A 20,971-nucleotide genomic window follows, 5' to 3' on the forward strand; every position below is an offset into this window, starting at 1 on the left:
CAGCAAGACTTTTTACTGAATAAATTATGTAAAATCAAAAAATATCATTATTTGCCTAATGTCTATCATTATTTCATATGTATTTTGACAGTCGACATTTATGAATAATAAGTATTCAAGTAATTAATCGTACAAAAGAACATTGTCATTCATTGTCATTCATTTATATCCGAAATACGGCCGAAACAATATTCATCCTCTTCACTTTCAAAAAATAATTATTTATTTTCTTCATTTCTCCGTTAACCCGCAAAATATTCATTTTAAAAGAATTATTATGCATCTTTTACATATATATGCTGTTGTGCGATTAATTTAATATGGCACGGCTCTTTCACCCGCTCCATTGGACCGAAAATTATAACATTTTTGTTTTTGATAAGTAATATAACGTCACTATTTTGAAATGATGTCCCGTTGTTCTCAGTATTGTTCTTCGTTATTTCTTCGACGAGGCGAGGCAAAGAAGAGAAATCAAACACCGCCGCGGCCAATATTCCTCCTGTAGCGCTTCTCTCTATTCTCGTTCCGTCCCTCCCCCCCCCAAAAAAAAGTAATAAATATATTAATAATGATAAAACTACGTAGAGGTTTCAAGTAAAATAGAGGAAAGGCCCTTTATTTTCTTTAATAGTAACCGTTGTTGGTATATTCATATATTATGAATTTTTTGGTAGTAATTGACAACTAATGGATCTCGAGGATTTCATTGAAAGTTAAACGGTTTATATTTTTATCCCACGTAATTTCTGGTTATTATTTTACGTTGAATCCTTATTCTTCCGAATAAATTTAGTATATTTCCACTTCTTCTACTTCTACTTCTGGTGCACACACCCCTTGTTTCTTGCTGTTGAAGTCTACTATTATTACTTGTTACGAAGGAAAGATTATTGATCGAGTAACTAAACGCAACCCATATTATTTTAGTTTAACGGCTTAATCACCAAACCTCCTCACGGATGGAGATGATGATAATGGTAATGTTCTTGTTGTTCTTGTTGTTCTTGAAATGATTTTACGTCCGACCACTACAAAAAGAAATTACCTAATGTGACGGAGGTAAAGTAAAATATTTTAACAAATGCTCGATGGTTTGTTAATATTATGTAAATATATTATGTAAATTAGTTTTCTATCTCCTTTTATTAGTATAGAGTTCAGCCACATCTCCCCTCTAATTTGACCCTTTTCATACAGAATAATTGTTGTAGCCCCAAATTCTTATGATTTTACTACTATTAATCAACAGATTTATCCGTCCGGTTTAAAGAACGGTTTATTCGACAAGTATTGACGGTTTCTTGGTTGAACATAATCAGTTTCCTTACGTAACAATAATGTATACACTCTTTAGGGCGGGATGATAATATCTGTTTTTCTCTTTTTGTTTACTTATTTATTTATCTATTTGTAAGAGATGAGTTTAAACCTCGATTGTGTTTGTTGTAATATTTAGTTTTATTTTTAATATAAATATAAGTGAATAGTTACTCAATTTCTTGAAAGTATTTTTGTTAATTCCTTCTTTTATCTAATTCTAAATTCTATCTCTTTTATTTATTAATTAATAACTTAAAAAAGTATCAATCTAATATAAATTACAAACATATATATCTGTTTAATATATTAGTAAGCAAATTAAAAACAAAACAAAAACAAACTTTAAAAAAAACAAATTACAATAATGTCTTCTAACGATAGAAAGTTAGCAAATTTCGAAACTATTACTCTACCAAATGGTGTAAGCTATCAACAACCAACAGGTTTATTCATTAATAATGAATTCGTTAAAGCTTCTCATGGTAAAACCATGGAAGTATTAAACCCAGCTACTGAAGAAATAATTACATATGTCTCTTCTGGTTCCCGTGATGATGTTGCATATGCTGTTGAAGCTGCATCTCATGCTTTTAATGAAACAAATTGGGCTACTCAAGATCCAAAGAATAGAGCTAGAATTCTTTTGAAATTGGCTGATTTAGTTGAAGAAAACTTGGAATTAATGGCCGGTATTGAAACTTTAGATAATGGTAAAACTTTAGCCCTTTCTAGAGGTGATCTAGGTTTGGTCGTTAACTGTCTTAGAGATGCAGCATCTTACGCTGATAAGATTAATGGTAGAACCATTAATTCTGGTGATGAATATATGAATTTCACTATTAAAGAACCTATTGGTATTTGTGGTCAAATTATTCCATGGAATTTCCCAGTTATGATGCTTTCTTGGAAAATTGCTCCAGCTTTAGCCATGGGTAATGTATGTATCCTAAAGCCTGCATCTGCTACTCCATTGAATGCATTGTTTTTCGCTAATCTATGTAAGCAAGCTGGTGTTCCAGCAGGTGTTGTTAACATCCTTCCAGGTTCTGGTAGAGAAGTTGGTAATTCAATCACAGAACATCCAAAGATTAGAAAAGTCGCTTTCACTGGTTCTACTGATGTTGGTAAAGGAATTGCAGTTAATGCTTCTTCATCAAACTTGAAAAAGATCACTCTAGAGTTAGGTGGTAAGTCTGCTCATTTAGTGTTTAATGATGCTAACATTGAAAAGACTATTCCAAACTTAGTTAACGGTATCTTCAAGAATGCAGGTCAAATTTGTTCTTCTGGTTCAAGAATTTATGTTCAAGAAGGTATTTATGATAAATTAATGCCTGCATTCAAAGAATTCGTAGACAACATTAAAGTTGGTAATCCATTCGATGAATCTAACTACCAAGGTGCAATCTCTAATAAGGATCAATTCGATACTATTATGAAGTATATTGATATTGGTAAAGAAGAAGGTGCTAAAATATTGACTGGTGGTGTTAGAGTCGGTAACAAGGGTTTCTTCATTAGACCAACTATCTTCTATGACGTCAATGAAGATATGGAAATCGTTAAGGAAGAAATTTTCGGTCCTGTTGTAACTGTATCTAAATTTAAGGATATTGAAGATGGTGTTGCTATGGCTAACGATTCTGAATTCGGTTTAGGTGCTGGTATTGAAACTGAAAACTTGAGTACTGCTCTAAGAGTCGCCAAGATGCTAAAGTCAGGTACTGTTTGGGTTAACACTTACAACGATTTCGACTCTAGAGTTCCATTTGGTGGTGTTAAGCAATCCGGTTACGGTAGAGAAATGGGTGCTGAAGTGTATGATTGTTACACTGAAGTCAAGGCTATTAGAATTAAGTTGTAAAAAGCAATAGAATAATAATATTTCTATTTCATTTCATCATATATTAAAGAAATGTGAGCTTAATAATGTTTCTTAAACTTTTCAATTTCTTTAATGTTGGTCTTTTTTTCTCTATATATATCAAACAAACCTGGGTCATTTAAGAGGAGTTATTTTTGCTCCATCTTTATCTTTTAGTCGGTCACGTAAATAAACAATTAACCTTTTATTCATAAGTATATAACTTTTAAAAAATTTTAAAAACAAACATAATATATCTATTAATATTTTAGACTTTATACATGTTTAAGATCTTTGTGAGGGTTTTATTCATTCTTTTCCAACAAAATTGTTTAGTAGTTATCTTACGCTCTTGATTTCTTATTATATAATCAATTAATGAAATAAAATAATAAAAGAGCTGGGACGCTTAAAAATTAAGTTTAAGAAAGAAAAATAAAAAATGTGACAAAGTTTTAAGGAATCGATTCAAATAACATTGCACATCATCACATTAACAAACTCATTATCAGAATGAGAATAGGACTTATGTGGGGTCCATCATATCTTCAGAGGATAAAACCTTTAAAATATTTAAAACAATGCGTAGCGATACGGCATGTACATAGAACTGCACCATTATGCCGACCTGCTGCATATAATAACACAGCAGCTATGTTACTACAGAAGAATTTACTTCTTCGAAATAATACATTATATGGATATGGATATGGTACTATTCGATGTACTGTATTTGATTCACAAGGAAATACGGGACCTTCTTCGATCGAAATGAAAAGGGAAGATTTAGTTATTCAACATAAACTTTTACCAAGAGATTTACGTAAAATTGAGAAATCAAAGAAAAATGATTTAGTGCCTAGTATACTTGTTAGAAAAGATGGTATTTTGATCAGTCTATTGACAATCAAGGCGTTAATTAAATCAGATTCTGTCATTATTTTTGATTCGGTGGGGAGTGGGATATCATTGAGCTCTGCTACGCAGAGAGATTTCATTCAAAGTTTAAAATTAAGATTAAAGAATGAAGCTTCAGATGAGGTAAATTCTCATTCATTACCATACGAATTTCGAGCATTAGAGGCAATATTTGTGTTTGCGTTATCGAATCTCACCAGTGAAATGAATGTGTTATTAACTTTAACTCAGGGTGTTCTTACAGATTTGGATCATAATATTACTAGAGATAAATTGCGATTATTATTAATACAAAATAAAAAATTGAAAGTGTTTTATAAGAAATGTGTATTAGTGAGAAATATGTTAGATGATTTATTAGAACAAGATGATATGTTATGCGATATGTACTTGACTGATTGGAAAGAAGGTATTGTAAGAATCGAAGATGATCATTCTGAGATAGAAATGTTACTAGAAACATATCATAACCATGTAGATGAAGTGGTCCAAAGGACAGAAAATACAATTTCAAATGTAAGAACCACAGAAGAAATCATCAATATCATATTAGATTCCAATAGAAATCAATTAATGTTATTAAACATTAAGATGGGGGTAGGGATGTTCTCCCTGGGTGGTGCAATTTTTGTTGGTTCGTTATATGGGATGAATCTCGAGAATTTCATAGAAGGGACAGATTATGGGTTTGCAGTAGCTACTGGTGTTGGTCTACTATCTACTGTGTGGTTCTATTGGTTCTGTATGAGAAGTTTGTATAGGTTACAACGTATGTCGTTATTGAACTCCCTCAAAGTGAAGAAGAAATTCTGAACCTTGAGTAGTAATCATAATATTTATATATAGCTATTTTTTAATTATCAGATATAATATTCCGTGAATAAAAACACCATGAGTCAAAATAGAAGATTCCTTTTGGGGTTAGTTCTTCCTTTGATATCTTGATGACTAAGACTAAAATTATCCAGTGTGTGACCAATGTAAATACGCTAAAAAAAAAGAGGTAACCCTCCGGAAATTGTTTGTAGTTGTAAACCCAAACCGGAACAACGATCCATCGTCTGATATAAACTGAAACAACTTTCCCAAAGAAACATATACCTATATAAAGGTAAAGTGTCTATATTCATTTTGCAAGATTCAAAACGTGGCTTCGAAATTACTACACATACACACACGTATCACGCGCATAATACAAATGTTTAACAGACAACTACTGAACGCTGGTCGCCTAATAGGTAACCAAACACTAACCCAAATGCGTCAGACTATCTATAGGCCTCAACTGATGGCATTTATGAGTACCGAAATTCGCAAAGCCATCGGGGATGCAGTTTCTTCTGCTCCTGTGGTGTTATTTATGAAAGGTACACCTGAATTCCCACAATGTGGGTTCTCCAAGGCCACGATTGGTATTTTAGGGCAACAAGGTGTGGATCCATTAAAATTTGCAGCTTATAATGTGTTAGAGGACCCTGAACTTCGTGAAGCGATTAAGGAATTCACCGAGTGGCCTACCATTCCTCAATTATTTGTGAATAATGAGTTTGTCGGTGGATGTGATGTGATTAAGAGTATGGCTAAGAGTGGGGAATTGACAGAATTACTTGAGGAAGCACAAGTATTAGTTCCTGAGGATTATGATGCAGAAGAGAAGTCATAGGATAAAGAGAAGTTAGTATGAGAAAGAAAAAGATATGTAAATAGTTAAATATTTAAAAAGATAATAATTAAAAGAGATGTATTCTTATGCCTTTAGTTCTGTGAATAATTGAATGTCTTTGAACACAGACTCCGCTCTTTGAACAATGATACCATCCAACCAAAAAGTGGTTGAAAAGTAGTGCATAGATATCATGCATTCAAAGAAGTAAGAATTTATTGTTGTATGACGAAATAGGGAGACAACTAGTACTGTCCTGAAGACTATATTCTATGGAGGCCCCCAAAAAAGAATGACAGAAATAAGTCGTGTCGAACATAGAGTTCCAGGGATATCGTCATGATTGTGCTAATAAAAGAAAAGCATGGGATAGTTAAACAGTCCCTTGCATTTTCCCTCCCTTCTCACGTATGATCGATAGATCATCGTTAGTTTGTAAGGATGTCAAGGGATGTGAGTGTTATATATCTCTCTCTATCTTTCTTTATATTTTCAATGGGTTTTTTGAGAGCGCGAATAATGGGAAATTGAGTGATAATAATATTGAATGCTATGTGTTTAAAGTATAAAAGTCGTAAATAACAGATAATACATGGTATGTTATGAAATGTATATAAATATATTTATAAACCAATCGAACTTTGTGAGTGTTTTTCATAACAAAGTTGTGAAGTGGAAGAAAATAGAGGATGATAAAGTAACGTAGAGAGTAGTAGTGATAAGTTATGAATATGAGAATGAGATATTATTATGTTGTTAGGGGGTGGGGTGTTGTGAATATGTAAATGTGTGTGTGTGTGTGCATGAAAAGGAAGGAATGTAAAATGATGATGGGTATAATAATAAGAATAAGAATATCATAATTTTGATACGTTTTTCTCTAAATCTAAATTAAAATCGATCATTGAAACAATATTTGAATCTCTTCTTGGTAATTTTTTTTGTTTTCTTGGAGAAATATTTGATAATCTTGAATAATTACCATTTGAATTATTTTTTTGTTCAGGGATTAAGAATTTAAATAATGAACAAATTTTAACAAATACAGCTTTAGTATATTTTAAATTAAAATTAAAATTTTTATTTTTTGAACAAAGCCAACAATAGAAAGTAAATTCACCATACAGAATGAAAAATCCTAATACAAAACCTGCCACAACACATGATAAGATATGAGTTAAAAATGATTTGACAAAATCTGCATCATCCATATGCCATGAAGAACCCTTTGATATACTGAAAAAAGATTGTGGGTGTAATTTATAATCATCTGGTTGAATGACTCTAATCGTAATTTCTTGAGGATTTAAGTTTTTAAAATGATTCCATCTTTTATATTGTTTCCAAATTATACTAATAAATAAAGGACCTGTTGATGACATGATTGTCATATAAGGGTTATACCAATTTTTATTGTAATGTTTTAAAGATTTGATAACTTTTAAAAGAAAAGGGTGTCTTGGTACGAAGCCCATAACGTCATTTGAAACACCTAAAGGTGAAGTTTTTCTTAAGAAAGCAGGAACAGTTAATAAAGGATCTAATCTTCTTTGGCAACCATCATCTAAATCGATATAAACACCGCCATAAGATAATAAAACGAAATATCTCATAGCGTCTGCTCTTTGAATTGGATATTTATAACTTTTAAAAGTATCTAAGAACCAAGGATATTCTTCTTTAACAAAATTTAAAGCCATTTCATCTGTCCATAAAATATATTCATAGTCAGGATGCAAATCGATACATCTTTGTTGACCTTCTTTCCAATGTTCTGGAATATCTGTTGTTTTATAGGTTTGATGAATAATTTTTGGAATTATAAGATCTTTTGTTGAAGTCATTTGATTTGTAATATTATCATAAGATAGTTGTGATTTTGATGGATTTAATTCATCGTATGTCAGTGCTTCTTTACTTGTATCATCTATTATTAGTGCGATTAAATCAAAAGTATAATAAACAATAGAAGATATTAATAAAATATTTGCAACTATTAAGTATTGCAATTCTTTTTTCATAGTTGTGAATGTGTATGTGTGTGTATAGATAGATAGTTAGTTTATTTGTTTTTAAAAATAACTAGTCATGCAATAAGAAAAAATAAAATAAAATAATCTTTCTTTTATGTTGCTATTAATATAACTTAAACCTTTCTTCAAATAAAATAAAAAATAATGGCTGTGTAATGAGATGCAAATAAAATTAAAAGCGGGGGGTTCTGATTAATTTAAATTGACAAAAAATTATTATAATACAAAAAAAGTTGGTATTATAAGGAGTGAAAAAGTAAATATGTTGATAGTGATGAGCGAAATAATACAATACGCAATCGATAAAAAGTGTAGAGATTGAAAAAACTTCTTGTAATGTTGATTAGTAGTATCTATTAAAGGTATAATAATGTAATTTTATTAATATTTCTTGTCTCTCTCTTAATGCAAATAATTTGTGTATAAAAAATTGGCAAAGCGAGCGAGCGAAAATAAAATAAAACTGAAAAAATTTGGCAAAAAAACTGAAAAATTTAAATTAAATAAACGTGGCTTGCTTCTTTCCTTTAGAATATTGTTGGATTGTTGATTGTGAAAAGGGGGGCGCTGCGCACAGTTTATATTATTATTAGAATAGATTGAATAGATTGAATAGATTGAATAATAATAGATTTTGATAAAAACAAAGGAAATTTCAGTTCAATTCAATTCAGTTAATATAAATATTTTTAATACGTCTGGGTAAATAACTCTTAATAGTATATTTTCGTATTTATATTAGTAGTTAGCTTTAATATAATTCTTTGTCTGTTTATTTGTGTTTATTATAATCCTATAATAAATTTGAAAAAATTAATTTCACTTTCAATAAATGTATATGAACCAAAATAAGAATTTAAGGTAATAAGATTCTTTTTCTTTTTTCAAGGTTTGTGTATATATATAAATATATAAATATATAAAATTAGTTGTGGCTGAAAAGTTAGCTGTGTATATATATATAAATGCAACAACAACAACAACAACAAGAAAATAAATTATTGATCATGATTGACAGTTGAGTCTCTTAACAATAATAACAACGTAATATGTTATCTGTCTATCGTCTAACAATATAATCCCAGTTCCCGATCGACTTTTCAAAGAGAGAATTAAAGATGTTCTTCTTGTTCTCCTTCTCCTTGTTCTACCAGTAATCACAATAATAATTGGCCTTTGTTTTTTATTTATTTATCTCTCTCTCTCTAACTGCTTTGCTTTTGCTTTTGTTGTGGGAGAACGCCAAATGTTGTTTTTGTTTTTGTTTTGTTTTTGAATTTGCAAGAGAAATTGCTGTACAAATTGACTCTCTTTTTCGTTGTTTATTGCATTAAGAACGTGAAAGAACGCGAGTATTTTCTCTTTCTTTCTGCGCTAGAATTTCTGCTTTGTGTTCGTTCGCGTTGCAAATTTCTGTATTTCATTCACTCTCCTAAATATACGCGGGGATAATTTATCCATCTGTATTAATTTAGTCAAAAACAGAAGATTGTGAACCGAACGGATTTCGGGTTTAACTACACAGATATGGATTCTAGGACGGGTAACTATCTGATATTGTGGCTGAGTTCATTGTGTAGATAGATAGGTAGATAGATAGATGTATTTATTATTATATTTCATATGCTACTACCACTACAGATCTTACATAGTTAATAATAAGGCATCTAAATTTTCTTGCGTTAAGTTAACATTTAAATTATCTCTTTCAATGGAATTAATTAAATTCGTCATTTCCATCTCACGTTGAACGAGGTCCATTTTAAGATCATTTAATTTAGTATCAATCTCATCATTCTCATTAAATATTAAATTCATTTCATTCTTGCTGATACCTGATAAATTCGTTAATTCAGTTAACCTTAAATATACTGAATCATTATTATTAATTTCACTAACATTATTTATCGATTTTCTTTTAACATACGATGATGAACCATATGTAGCATTAGTATTATTATTACTGGTATTTGTATTACTACCAGTAGTAGTATTACCAGTAGTACCAGTACTGGTACTACTTTGAGTTTGAGTTTGAGTTAAGTTATTGTTATTATAGTGATATGGTATATTCTTACTATTTTGATATTGTTGGTATGAATGAGGATAACTAGAATTATTATTACTAGATCTATTCATATTACTATCAATTTCTGCAGCTAATTCATTGTCTATAATACTATTATTATTACTTGGAATACTACTATGATAATTACGATTATCATTCGAATATGGTGAATATTGTCTATTACCACTATTATTATTATTATTATAATAATTTCTAGTGTTTGGATTATAACGTTGTTGTGATGAATAATTATTATTATTATAAGTAGTACTAGTATTATAATTATTATTATAATTATAACGTCCTCCACGTATACTACTATTAGGTCTTATATTTTGATATCTTGTTGGTGTATTATTTTGATGATATGAACGATGGTTTATACCATTATTACCTGATGTGGTATCATCATTACTACCATCATTATTATTATTGTATCTTCTACCTGGATAATATTTACCGTTATTATTATTATTATTATTTGCAGAATATCCACTCATTTTTTAATTAATTAATATAGGTTTCTTTGAGCCTTGATTTCTTAATGCTTACCTTTTATACATTATTATGTAATAACTCTATTTATTTGTTTCTTATTCTTCTTATTACTGATAGAATTTTTGTTTGTTTTTTGTTTTTTTCAAAATTTGATTTTTGGTTATCATGTTGCCCTAATTTACAACCCTACTATAACAGTACATTATAATGTGTGTCCCTTAAATATTTTTGACATAAAAGATCGTATTACTGAAAGAATAATATAAAACAGGTATTTCCCCTCCTACCTCCTCCCCCTTTTAAGGGTATATCGATCAATATTTATTATTATTATTATTATTTTACCGATGTAAATCTTTAGATTTTAATACTGGGTAGGGTATATTACTACCCTTATTAGGTAGTACCTTCTTCTTTTTTGATTTTGTTTGTGCTTGTGCTTGTGCTTTGAATAATTTAGATCTGAGAAGGTAAATTATATAATCACCTTCCTATCTGATATATATATATAAGAGAGAAAATGAATATTATCTACTTGATTGTATTTTCCTGTATTAGACTAAACTAGTATGATTGAGAAGAAATAACATTACTACATCAGGACTAAATTTTAATTTGACACATCGCTATAAAAATAAAATAAAATAATAAGAAAATAAAATTAAAATTAAAATTTATACACATAAATACATATTAAAAATAACCAACAACAACAATAATCCTAATAATTGCTAATTGCTAATTACTAATACACCAAAAAATACAAAAATAATAACTCGAAAACATAAAATAATACACTCATAATTAATTCTCATTTCATTTCCATACACCAAATGACTAAAAATATAATCACTCTCGCTAATATTGCTGCTAATAATCCGCCATGTGTGGATTTCCCTGAAGATGTCCAATGGACTGATTTCCCAGAAAGACAACGTAGAACAATCGTCGAATGTCTAATGGTCACGCAGAATAACATGAAGTATGGGAAGTCCTACGAACATATCCCTTGTAAGTTTTTCAAAAAGGGAAAATGTCAAGCTGGGAGAACTTGTCCTTTCTCTCATAAATTAGATTATGATGAAGCTTGTAAAACTCCATGTTCGTTTTATTTGAAGGGGGAATGTAAATTTGGAGATAAATGTGTGAATTTACATGAAAAGGTACCAAATATTATTAATGGGAAGGAATCGCTAGTCTCAAATCAAACACAATTTAAGAAAATTAATGGTAATGGTAAGACCGGTAAACCAAAAACACCAACAAATGACACTAATTACATAATTTCGCAAGGGAAATCAGTTCAAAATAATTCAGCTAATGCAGAATTGGCATATAATGATTATACAACTAACATGCCAAGAGGCCATGTTGGGCCAGGTAATGAACAGATTAGTCAAGAGACTGCTCCTGTTTCTTCCTCGGAATTTGCTATTCCTCATACTGGCAGAAACAATTTTGCAAATTCAACTCCAAGACAATATTCTAAGGGATATCCTATTGTAACTTCATCATTGGATCTAGAGTATTCAAATATTTCACCAGACTTGGCTAATTCTATTTCAAATCCGGTATACAATTCATTTGCTCAACCTGAAGGTTTCCCTGTTTGGAGTAAAAGGTCAGGTGAACCAGTGGTTGGAGCTAATAATACTCATGGTAAGACTAATTACTATAACACGAACTATTATGATTTTAACGAACCTATTACTCGTCCATTATATACTACTCCAACAAATCTTTATGACGGTAATTCTAATATGAGACAACCAATACCACTCGCTGTTGAAGATGTCAAATACTTCATTAATTGTGCCAACAAAAATAACACTAATAATAATCAGCACAATTGAAATATGGTTTGGTTTGGTTTGGTTTTCAAACATTTTTCTTTCTTTAGTTACATTTCGTCGTTGTTTCATCTTATTTTCTCGAACTGGATAATTTAGTTTTTATATAATTTCGATAAAATTTGTTAGTTAGTTAATTAATTAATAATATTCTTATTTTTGTTTTTAATCATTATTACTATACAAAATAATAAATAAGAATTTACTTATGTGAAAAATATTCATAATTTATTTATTTTCTTAATGTTTATCCCAATCATCTGGTTTTTTCCTGTTTGTTGAATCGTAAAATTTAGCAGTACATGAATCCTTCATGAATGTAAAATCTAACCCTTGATCACAATTACAATTATATTCTCTATAAGTAGCATCATCAATTGGACAATTGTAGAAATTTCTACTAATGGAAGAGAATTGTGATGAGGATGCCATTGAGTCAGTTGATAATTTAAACCCAATATTATCAAAGAAATAAAGTTGATTTTTCCTTAATAATAAATTGATTGCCATTGTATGAACACTTGAGGCGGACCAACGATGATAATAAAATCCACCTTCTTTATCTAATCTTTCAAATAAATCCATAAATGGTTGTGATCTAAAGAAATTTAAATTTGCCAATTGGAAACTTGAAACATATTGACATTTATTGTATTCACTAGAGCCAGTGCCTATCCCATGTTTTGCAGCTTCTTCTTCTAATTTTTTTCTTTTCTTTTCGTCTTTCTCCTTTGGAAGATCTTTAAATTCTGTATTAAATTGAAAATTATTTTTTTCAAAATCAACAATTTCTTTCTTATTCTTAAATTCATTGGCAAATTTTTTAAAAATATCCCATAATTTTTCAACAACTTCTTTATGTGGTTCCATATAAGATAAAGCAAAACCAAATACTTGATTTCTATCTTGCATCCATCTAAATAAATCATAATCAATATCACATAATAATTCCAAACCTGGTTCAATACGCCAATACCAATCAAAATTACCTAAAAATGGTTCCTTCCATAGATACCCTACTAGATAACGATTCAAAGATCTAAAAAATTGCGAATCACCATATTCTATCCCACTCAGTCTAATTTGAGAATCGGATATTTTATTGACATCAATCCATTCAGGCACATCATGTAAATATTCATTAGTAACAGTTTCAAAATTTAACTCTATGGATTCAGGTACTAATTCTTTTATTTGTTCAGTAAATTCATTATTCATGTATTCATGACCATCTTTACTAATGAAGACCCATGGATATTCAAACCAATTATTAAATTTCTTTTGAATACTTGATACAGTCAAATATATGGCCTCAGGATCGACACGATCACCAGTAGGTTTGAATAAAGTCATCAATAGGCATGCTTTTGGTTTATAACCTTCATTCGACAAGGATTCTACCATGGCACCTTGAGTAGTATTTCTTGGATATTTTTTATATCCAGATTTTAATCTTTCAGCTAATATTTTTTCCTTTAAAGTTTTTTCTTCTTTCAAAATTTCAGTGTCGTTTTTGGTATTCAACTCATTATTTTGGATAGAATCAGATACGCCAATTAAAGTATCCTGTGGACGTAACCTTGAAGGTAAAGTACCTCCATTCAAATACTCTGACTCTAAGAAATTTAAATGATCATTGTTGTTTTGATTCTTGTGAGTGATATTCAATAGGACGGTCAATAGGATAAGTACAACCCCAATGAATCGAATGTTTTTACGTGCTAGATGCAGCAACTGTCTTGAGAACAACGATGGATTAAACCCCGAGTGTCCACCTCTACTCCTGATCATCGTTAGATATTTGTATATACGTATGGAATATATACCACTATGTGCAAATGCTTCAATAATTATTAAAATAAAGACGAGAAGATAAAAAAGACCTATTTATATTTAAGAACTAATGTTAAATATAGATCAAGAAACAAAAACAAATTATAAATTTTTCAAAATGAAATATTTGTTATTAGTTGCCTTGCCAAGAAACTATTTTTGGTTCGGTTGTTTATTGTTTTTTTGTTTAGAATTTATTGCTTGTCGTTGTTGGTGACAACTCAGCCGAACCAAAATGGCACTACCAATGACAAGAATAACAAGAACAGCCAGAAAAGTTTTACGCATATGTACTCGTGTCGATGTTTTTAGATTGTAACGTATGTACCTTACACAATTTCCAGTAATAGAAAGTATTATTATTACTATTGCATATATAAATCCTATCCTTCAATAGTAGTAATGATAGATATGACTATAATTGAAACTAGTCGATACTTTTGGCCAACATTTATCGTTCTATTCTAGTGCACTAAACGTTGATAGATATATATACTATTTCTAGTCATTGTCATTTAACAATAACTAACAACGATGGCTCTGTATGGTAACTATCCCACTAATCCAACTTCTATAAAACTGAATCTGTTGTTGTTGCTTTCTCAATGGCGAGACAATTTGCTGATCACGCCGCATTTGTCTTCGCGATAAAAATTGTGTGGAAGATAAAGAAATGGTGACTGATTCATGTTTCTATATATATATATATTTATATAAACACAGGAAGAAGTAATGAGATATATCTGACTAACAAGAAGAATAAGATTACAGTAATACAGACAATCGCATACACATATACTCACCATCAATATGGACATAATATCACAGTCAAGAACCCTCTCTAGAAAAGAGCACGGCATAAATACATTTCTATCAAATGATACCCATATACAAACGTTAATAGATAACCCTTCAACAGAAGCAATATCATTCGGTTTCCCAATCTCTGCATTAGTTAAAACACATCATACACAACCATATGGTTTAGGTTACCATTATCAACCTCTATATAGATATTGTTTGACAAAGGATGGATTCAAAGAGTGGTGTCCGTGACACCACTACTGATGCGTCATCTGTCATTGGCCAGATTATGATGAATTCTATGGGTGATCAGGTTATAAATCATCTTACGGAATTATATTGGAATATAATATTATTATTAGAATCTCAGTTTATGGTTTCAAACGTTGAATTAAGAAAATTTAGACAAAGTTTAATTAATAAATTTAGTTGTAAGATTAATAATAAAAAGACAAAATTACAAAATTATTCATCTTTATGGAGATCTATTGGTGATGAATATTTTATAATATATTTACCAGTACATTGTAATGGAATATTATATGCAAAACGTAATAGTTCATGCTTACATGTTCCATTATCTAATCCTTTGTCACTTTTCTCTAATACTCAAGCAAGTTTTAAAGACTTATTATTAATCTTATTAGAGTTTGCATTTACTCATAATTGTAACTCATTAAGGATATATTTCCAAAAGGATGCTCAAAGTGATAATATGGAATCAATAAATAGTTTTAAAAAAATATTAATGAATCTGAATTGGATCGGTGGGAAAATTGTTAAGAATGAAAATAGAGATTCTTGTTTAGAACAAATGGATTTCGATGATTTAATGACATCTGATGAAAAATTTCTTGTCCTGGAATTTGAATGTTAGGGAAAACAAAAAAAGAAAAGAATATTTGCATAAATATATACACACATACATATATATATTAAGTTTACTTTAAAAATAAATAAAAAAAGTTTTTTATGTTTTTATCTTTTTTGTTCTTTATTAGCATTGTTGTTGTTGTTGTCGCTGAACGCAGCGACAAGAATAATCAATGAAATTATTCATTGAACAAAATCGTGACGATGATGTCTCAAAAGGAAGGCATCTCCTAGATATCGTATTAACAGACATGTTACAAAGGAAAGATAATAAAAACCTGTCAAGTATACTATTATAGAACTACGCGATGTTTCATCTGGTTAAGGGACTATACGCTAATTGGAATCGAAAAGAACAATATTCGGTCCTTATACTTGGTCTAGATAATGCTGGGAAGACTACTTTCTTGGAAACCTTAAAGAATCAATCCTCATTAAAGTCTAAACCATTAGACAAGATCACCCCTACTGTCGGACAGAATATTGCATTGATCCCTGTGCCGAATAAGCCTAATATATTATTGAAGTTGTGGGATGTAGGTGGACAAGAATCGTTAAGAGCCATGTGGCCCGAATATTATTCCCAATGTCATGGTATAATCTTTGTTGTAGATAGTTCAGATAGTGAACGTATGGATGAATGTAAGAGAACATTGACTTCGATAGTGATGGATGATGAAGCAGAAGGTGTACCCATTTTGATGTTGGCTAATAAACAAGATAGACCGGATAGATTAGAGATACAAGATATTAAAGAAATTTTTAATCAAATCGCTGAACATTTAAGTGCAAGAGATAGTCGGGTTTTACCTGTTAGTTCCTTGACAGGGGAAGGTATTATGGATGCTCTGGATTGGATGGTGTTAAGATTGGAGAGGAATAAGAAGAATAGACCTCCTCAATACAAATAGAACAAATAAATACTTAGCATGAATATACAAAGACATTATGCATGCGTATATCTGTGTCTTTTTTATAGAACTGGCAATTGAAGATTACTTAAATATTTATCTCTGCATACAAATAGATATATATATATATATTAGATATATCTAATTAAATTCTTCCTTATGGTAGACCAAATAATTTGGTAACCCATAGACTTCATAATTCAATCTCTTTGCCATCTTAGCAAAACCTTCTGTTTCGATCAAATGGTAGAATGGGAAACTTGGGAACATGGCACCATCTCTATGAACCTCAGCTTTAACTAATGTACAACCACCGCCAACACCGTCCAACATCATCTCTTCGGTAATTGGCTGGTTTTTATCATGGAAATAAGCCATTAATGGTCGATATGTGGCAATCTCGGCATAACCTTCTAATATAATCTCGTCTGGTTGCATGCTTGATGCTAATTCTCTACTAGTGTCAGATTCTTGCCAGTTATTGAAATCATATGGTCTGACGTTGTCTTCTTTCTTTTCTTCATCATAATATCTTTGGAAAACATTGGCTGCAAGAACTGCTTTATCGTGTGCAGTCATATCCTGGATTAAATTCATTGGTGTCTCGATGATATCAGCATCCAACCATAAAACCCACGATGTATGTGGACCAATAGTAGAGAACAAAAGTTCATTTCTTGCCAAAGCCATTGCAGAACGTCTCTCCTTCTGAACATTCAACGCATGTCTTTCCTTCTCTTGTAATTTATCAAAGCTTTGTGAGTCTTGTTTCAAGATAGTTACTTTAGCAAATCTTTGGTTCTTTTTATCACTTTGAACATTCTTAATAGCAATTTCCAATTGCTTTAATGCTTCTTCACCTGTCTTAGTTCTTGGAATAATAAAACCTAATTCTATCAATTCACGTGGGTAAGTCAACTGTAAGATATTAATCCAGTAACGTTGGTCAAAGGATTGTAACGGTGTTAAGATTAATACACGTTCTTTGTCTACAGCAGCATCTGGAGTAGAACGTAATTTGTTCAAATCATAATGTGCAATGTGCCCTTCTGGGATAATATCCTCTACACGATCATTAAATAACCAATTATGTTGGGTCTTATAAGAATACCTAGGCATTTTAAACCTACTTGTGAATGGGAAATACCAGGTATGTTCCATTTCATGAGCCCATTTGTGATTTCCTAGTGGTAAACTTCCAATCCCTAATATGGAATCATCTGTTCTGAACACTACGAAATACACAGACACTAATACAATAAATGGCAAAAGCAACGTTATTATAGGGTTCTTCTTGATTTTATAACCTATTAGTGATAGAGAGACCATGTTTTCATTGATTTATTTTTTTAATTTGGCAAAGGGATGCAACAGAATATGAATATAACTCAACAGAGGCGTGTTTATTGGTACTTGGAATAGAAATGCTTCACCGCTAAGTCAATATATTGATATTTCTTTAATACACTACCAAATGAATCCCTGGTAAATTTGACTTAATCGCCTGCAACTATCACGACACCATCAGTTGAAATTGAATATTCAGATATCTTCCATCTGCCTCTCTATTGATTATAATTTTAATTTTTTGGTTTTTTTCGGTTTGCTGTGCGATTTTTTATTTTTGTTTGTTTGTTTTCGGTCTCTTCCACGTCTTTTTTTATTAAGACAATGAGAATGGAATCATAAGGAACTGAAACCTTCAAGACAAAGGAGACACAGGACAGAGCAGTCAACGATAAATGGCGTCAGGACTCCCGTTGAACGTGATGTTTCACTGAAAGAGTACATATTTTAGAACAACTCGAAATTTTAGTCTAAATGAGTATTATTGAAAGTATGTATGTATGTATGTATATGTAATGAAGTGTTTCTGTCTTTATATATCCTTTTCCAATTCGCGAGATTCTGTCCATATCTTGTTACAAATGCTTAAGAACATTTTCCTATCGATTGCAGGGTTGGTGACAGGGAACTCGAACGAAAACTTGTTTTGCATGATTCTGATTTCACCTTGCATCATCTCTGGTGGTGTTGGACGTCTGGTAAAGATTGGTGTTGGGAGAGCATCAGATTCGATTGCTAAATCTGCTTCTTCTTCTTCCTCTTCTTCGTCATCTTCCTCTTCTTCATCGTTTTCTACATCACCTTGATCAAAGTGTTCTTTATGAGGTGAACTATTTTGTTCTAAATGTGGTGGTTGTGCAGAAGCTTGGTGTTGGTATTGGTGTTGCTGTTGCTGCTGTTGTTGTTGTATTTGTTGTTGTATTTGATTCTGTTGCTGCTGTATTTGGTGGTTATGAAGAGTGTTATCTATTCCTTGATAACCTTTACTTAATAAACTTGATGAACTACTGTCTATAGTACCTTGGTTTCTAAAATATGGATACGTCTGTGGCGGAAAGTTTGATAGCATTGCCGATCTTGGTGCTGTATTCATATCCATCGGTACAGGAGGTTGATTTGGAGGGTGTCCCAACGGCATCGGCATTGGCATTGGTGGCATTGGTGGCATTGGCATCTGTACGTTTTCGTTATACATATAGGGATATATTCCCATCATCATCATTGTAGCCATGTATTGTTGTTGCTGTTGCTGATTATACAGTAGCATAGCATTTAATTGTGCTTGGGCCTGCATTTGTGCTGGTGGAACACCACTCTGGGATAGCCTTCTGAGTGGTACGTTATGATTAGGGTTGGAAGTAGAATTAGGATTATGGTTGGCAGGATACCTTGACATTTTACCTAAATATCTAACTCTTAGTTTCGAGACTCCGCCAGTTTTTGTAGTGGTAGCCGAGAAACGTCTAGCAGACGCAGATTGTGGATCTAATGGAATATGAAGTTTATTATTATTATTTTTTGAAGGTTCAGGTGCAGAAGATGCCCCTGACGTTGTATGATCATTTTGTAGTTGTAACCCCAATGGTGGTGGGATATTGGCTCTACGTAACGAATTACGTTTCGGTTTTACTTGTAATTCATTTTGTTTAGTTTCACTTGTTGGTAACGCTGGTGTCTCAGTCACTGTAGGTGTAATAATATCTTCTATATTATTATATCTTCTCGATGTAGCAGATTGTGGCATTGTAGTAGGCACAGAAATAGGAGCAGCTGTTAAATTCATATTTACCAAAGTGGTTGCAGCTGCTGTAGACGTGTTACTATTACTAGTACTATTCACACTTTGTTCTCTTCCGGTGTCTGCTCTACTCAATACTGGCAAGGATCTATTCTGAGGAGTAGGAGACTTTTGAATCTGTTTACCTCTTAAGGGACTCGAGTTTTCCTTCCCGTTACTTGACGTCGAAGTCGAGTTAGTTGTAGTAGGCACCAGGGCATCATCGATAACTGTACCTGATGGAATCTTCTTGTCATTGGTTGTCACCGTTCCTTGTTCAGGCATTTTTGTCTGAGGTATGGTAGTGATGTCTTTTTGAACTAACTTGTTGGGACTTGTATGGATTCAACTTGTTTATAAGTGATTAGCACGTATTTTATTTAATCCTTGGTAACTGGAACTATTAATAAATACGAATAAAAACCGTTAAAGAGAATCTGAAAAAAAAATTAATTAGCGTTGAGCTTGCCAGGTGACGAAAATTGCTTCAGTTTCACTAATTTTTCTTCCGAAAATAAAACGGCGAAGAGCATGAGAACATAGAGAGGGAAGAGAAGAGGAATTCAATTTTGAGGTTAGGTAGTTTATATATTTGTTAATTAATCGCAAGATGGTGATTTAATTGCTAAGTTCAAAATGCAAGATGTTAGTTACTCAGGTATTGCAGTGCTAGTATTCCGAGTTTCAAGAAATGCTGAAACACATATGAAACATTTGAAAACTTGAAAATACATATTTCAATGAAGAATGATGTGATGAATGTATTCAGACTAGTTCTCTGTTTCTATCTTTGAATGGAGAACTAGTCTACTCTTGGTCTGTTTGTATATATATATATATGTATATATATATATTTAAAGATATTGCAAGATTGATGAATCCATCTTGCATTGTATTGGTTTCCTCATCAAATTTCATATCTTTGCCATAAACAGGTGTCTCTCTATCTCTGAATATCGCTCCCACACACAGAAGCACTCGTAGAAGAAACGAGTGAAACGTATAAAATATCAAAAAAGAGAGATAAAGCGAAGGGCGAAGAAGTTGACATAGCATAGTACACCCTTGAATGAATCAGCAGACCAAGTTGAATTGATTATTAATTAGATAAAAAGATACTACTAGCTCAGTTTTACAGACTAGGGGGAGTCATATTTCCCTTCACTTGCTATTATATATATATATATATATATATAAATATATCTAAGG

At 31.3% G+C, this 20,971-nt stretch overlaps 11 protein-coding genes across 11 annotated transcripts; 6 read left to right on the forward strand and 5 right to left on the reverse strand.

Annotated features, from left to right (window-relative positions):
• Positions 1 to 1,687: 1,687 nt before the first annotated feature.
• Positions 1,688 to 3,187, forward strand: ALD6 (aldehyde dehydrogenase (NADP(+)) ALD6; the record flags this gene model as incomplete). Its single annotated transcript, XM_041551729.1, has 1 exon — positions 1,688 to 3,187. The coding sequence occupies one exon, from the start codon at positions 1,688 to 1,690 to the stop codon at positions 3,185 to 3,187; it is 1,500 nt and encodes a 499-aa protein (XP_041407663.1).
• A 513-nt stretch (positions 3,188 to 3,700) lies between these two features.
• On the forward strand, positions 3,701 to 4,918 carry MFM1 (Mfm1p; the record flags this gene model as incomplete). Its single annotated transcript, XM_041551730.1, has 1 exon — positions 3,701 to 4,918. The coding sequence occupies one exon, from the start codon at positions 3,701 to 3,703 to the stop codon at positions 4,916 to 4,918; it is 1,218 nt and encodes a 405-aa protein (XP_041407664.1).
• A 385-nt stretch (positions 4,919 to 5,303) lies between these two features.
• GRX5 (monothiol glutaredoxin GRX5) lies at positions 5,304 to 5,768 on the forward strand (the record flags this gene model as incomplete). Its single annotated transcript, XM_041551731.1, has 1 exon — positions 5,304 to 5,768. One exon carries the CDS (start codon positions 5,304 to 5,306, stop codon positions 5,766 to 5,768), a length of 465 nt encoding a protein of 154 aa, XP_041407665.1.
• Positions 5,769 to 6,625: 857 nt separating this feature from the next.
• On the reverse strand, positions 6,626 to 7,789 carry SUR1 (mannosylinositol phosphorylceramide synthase catalytic subunit SUR1; the record flags this gene model as incomplete). Its single annotated transcript, XM_041551732.1, has 1 exon — positions 6,626 to 7,789. The coding sequence occupies one exon, from the start codon at positions 7,787 to 7,789 to the stop codon at positions 6,626 to 6,628; it is 1,164 nt and encodes a 387-aa protein (XP_041407666.1).
• Positions 7,790 to 9,445: 1,656 nt separating this feature from the next.
• On the reverse strand, positions 9,446 to 10,369 carry LGE1 (Lge1p; the record flags this gene model as incomplete). The annotated part of the gene is made up of 1 exon (XM_041551733.1): positions 9,446 to 10,369. The coding sequence occupies one exon, from the start codon at positions 10,367 to 10,369 to the stop codon at positions 9,446 to 9,448; it is 924 nt and encodes a 307-aa protein (XP_041407667.1).
• Positions 10,370 to 11,200: 831 nt separating this feature from the next.
• Positions 11,201 to 12,220, forward strand: LEE1 (Lee1p; the record flags this gene model as incomplete). The annotated part of the gene is made up of 1 exon (XM_041551734.1): positions 11,201 to 12,220. The coding sequence occupies one exon, from the start codon at positions 11,201 to 11,203 to the stop codon at positions 12,218 to 12,220; it is 1,020 nt and encodes a 339-aa protein (XP_041407668.1).
• A 237-nt stretch (positions 12,221 to 12,457) lies between these two features.
• KTR6 (putative mannosyltransferase) lies at positions 12,458 to 14,008 on the reverse strand (the record flags this gene model as incomplete). The annotated part of the gene is made up of 1 exon (XM_041551735.1): positions 12,458 to 14,008. One exon carries the CDS (start codon positions 14,006 to 14,008, stop codon positions 12,458 to 12,460), a length of 1,551 nt encoding a protein of 516 aa, XP_041407669.1.
• A 1,072-nt stretch (positions 14,009 to 15,080) lies between these two features.
• On the forward strand, positions 15,081 to 15,731 carry OAZ1 (Oaz1p; the record flags this gene model as incomplete). Its single annotated transcript, XM_041551736.1, has 1 exon — positions 15,081 to 15,731. The coding sequence occupies one exon, from the start codon at positions 15,081 to 15,083 to the stop codon at positions 15,729 to 15,731; it is 651 nt and encodes a 216-aa protein (XP_041407670.1).
• Positions 15,732 to 16,035: 304 nt separating this feature from the next.
• On the forward strand, positions 16,036 to 16,638 carry ARL3 (Arf family GTPase ARL3; the record flags this gene model as incomplete). The annotated part of the gene is made up of 1 exon (XM_041551737.1): positions 16,036 to 16,638. The coding sequence occupies one exon, from the start codon at positions 16,036 to 16,038 to the stop codon at positions 16,636 to 16,638; it is 603 nt and encodes a 200-aa protein (XP_041407671.1).
• Positions 16,639 to 16,779: 141 nt separating this feature from the next.
• Positions 16,780 to 17,967, reverse strand: MNN9 (mannosyltransferase complex subunit MNN9; the record flags this gene model as incomplete). Its single annotated transcript, XM_041551738.1, has 1 exon — positions 16,780 to 17,967. One exon carries the CDS (start codon positions 17,965 to 17,967, stop codon positions 16,780 to 16,782), a length of 1,188 nt encoding a protein of 395 aa, XP_041407672.1.
• Positions 17,968 to 18,517: 550 nt separating this feature from the next.
• DIG1 (Dig1p) lies at positions 18,518 to 20,047 on the reverse strand (the record flags this gene model as incomplete). Its single annotated transcript, XM_041551739.1, has 1 exon — positions 18,518 to 20,047. The coding sequence occupies one exon, from the start codon at positions 20,045 to 20,047 to the stop codon at positions 18,518 to 18,520; it is 1,530 nt and encodes a 509-aa protein (XP_041407673.1).
• Between the last annotated feature and the right edge of the window lie 924 nt (positions 20,048 to 20,971).

This window comes from Maudiozyma barnettii (assembly GCF_903064755.1).
Source record: "Maudiozyma barnettii strain CLIB 1767 genome assembly, contig: KABA2_07, whole genome shotgun sequence".
In the NCBI taxonomy this organism is placed as follows: Eukaryota; Fungi; Ascomycota; class Saccharomycetes; order Saccharomycetales; family Saccharomycetaceae; genus Maudiozyma; species Maudiozyma barnettii.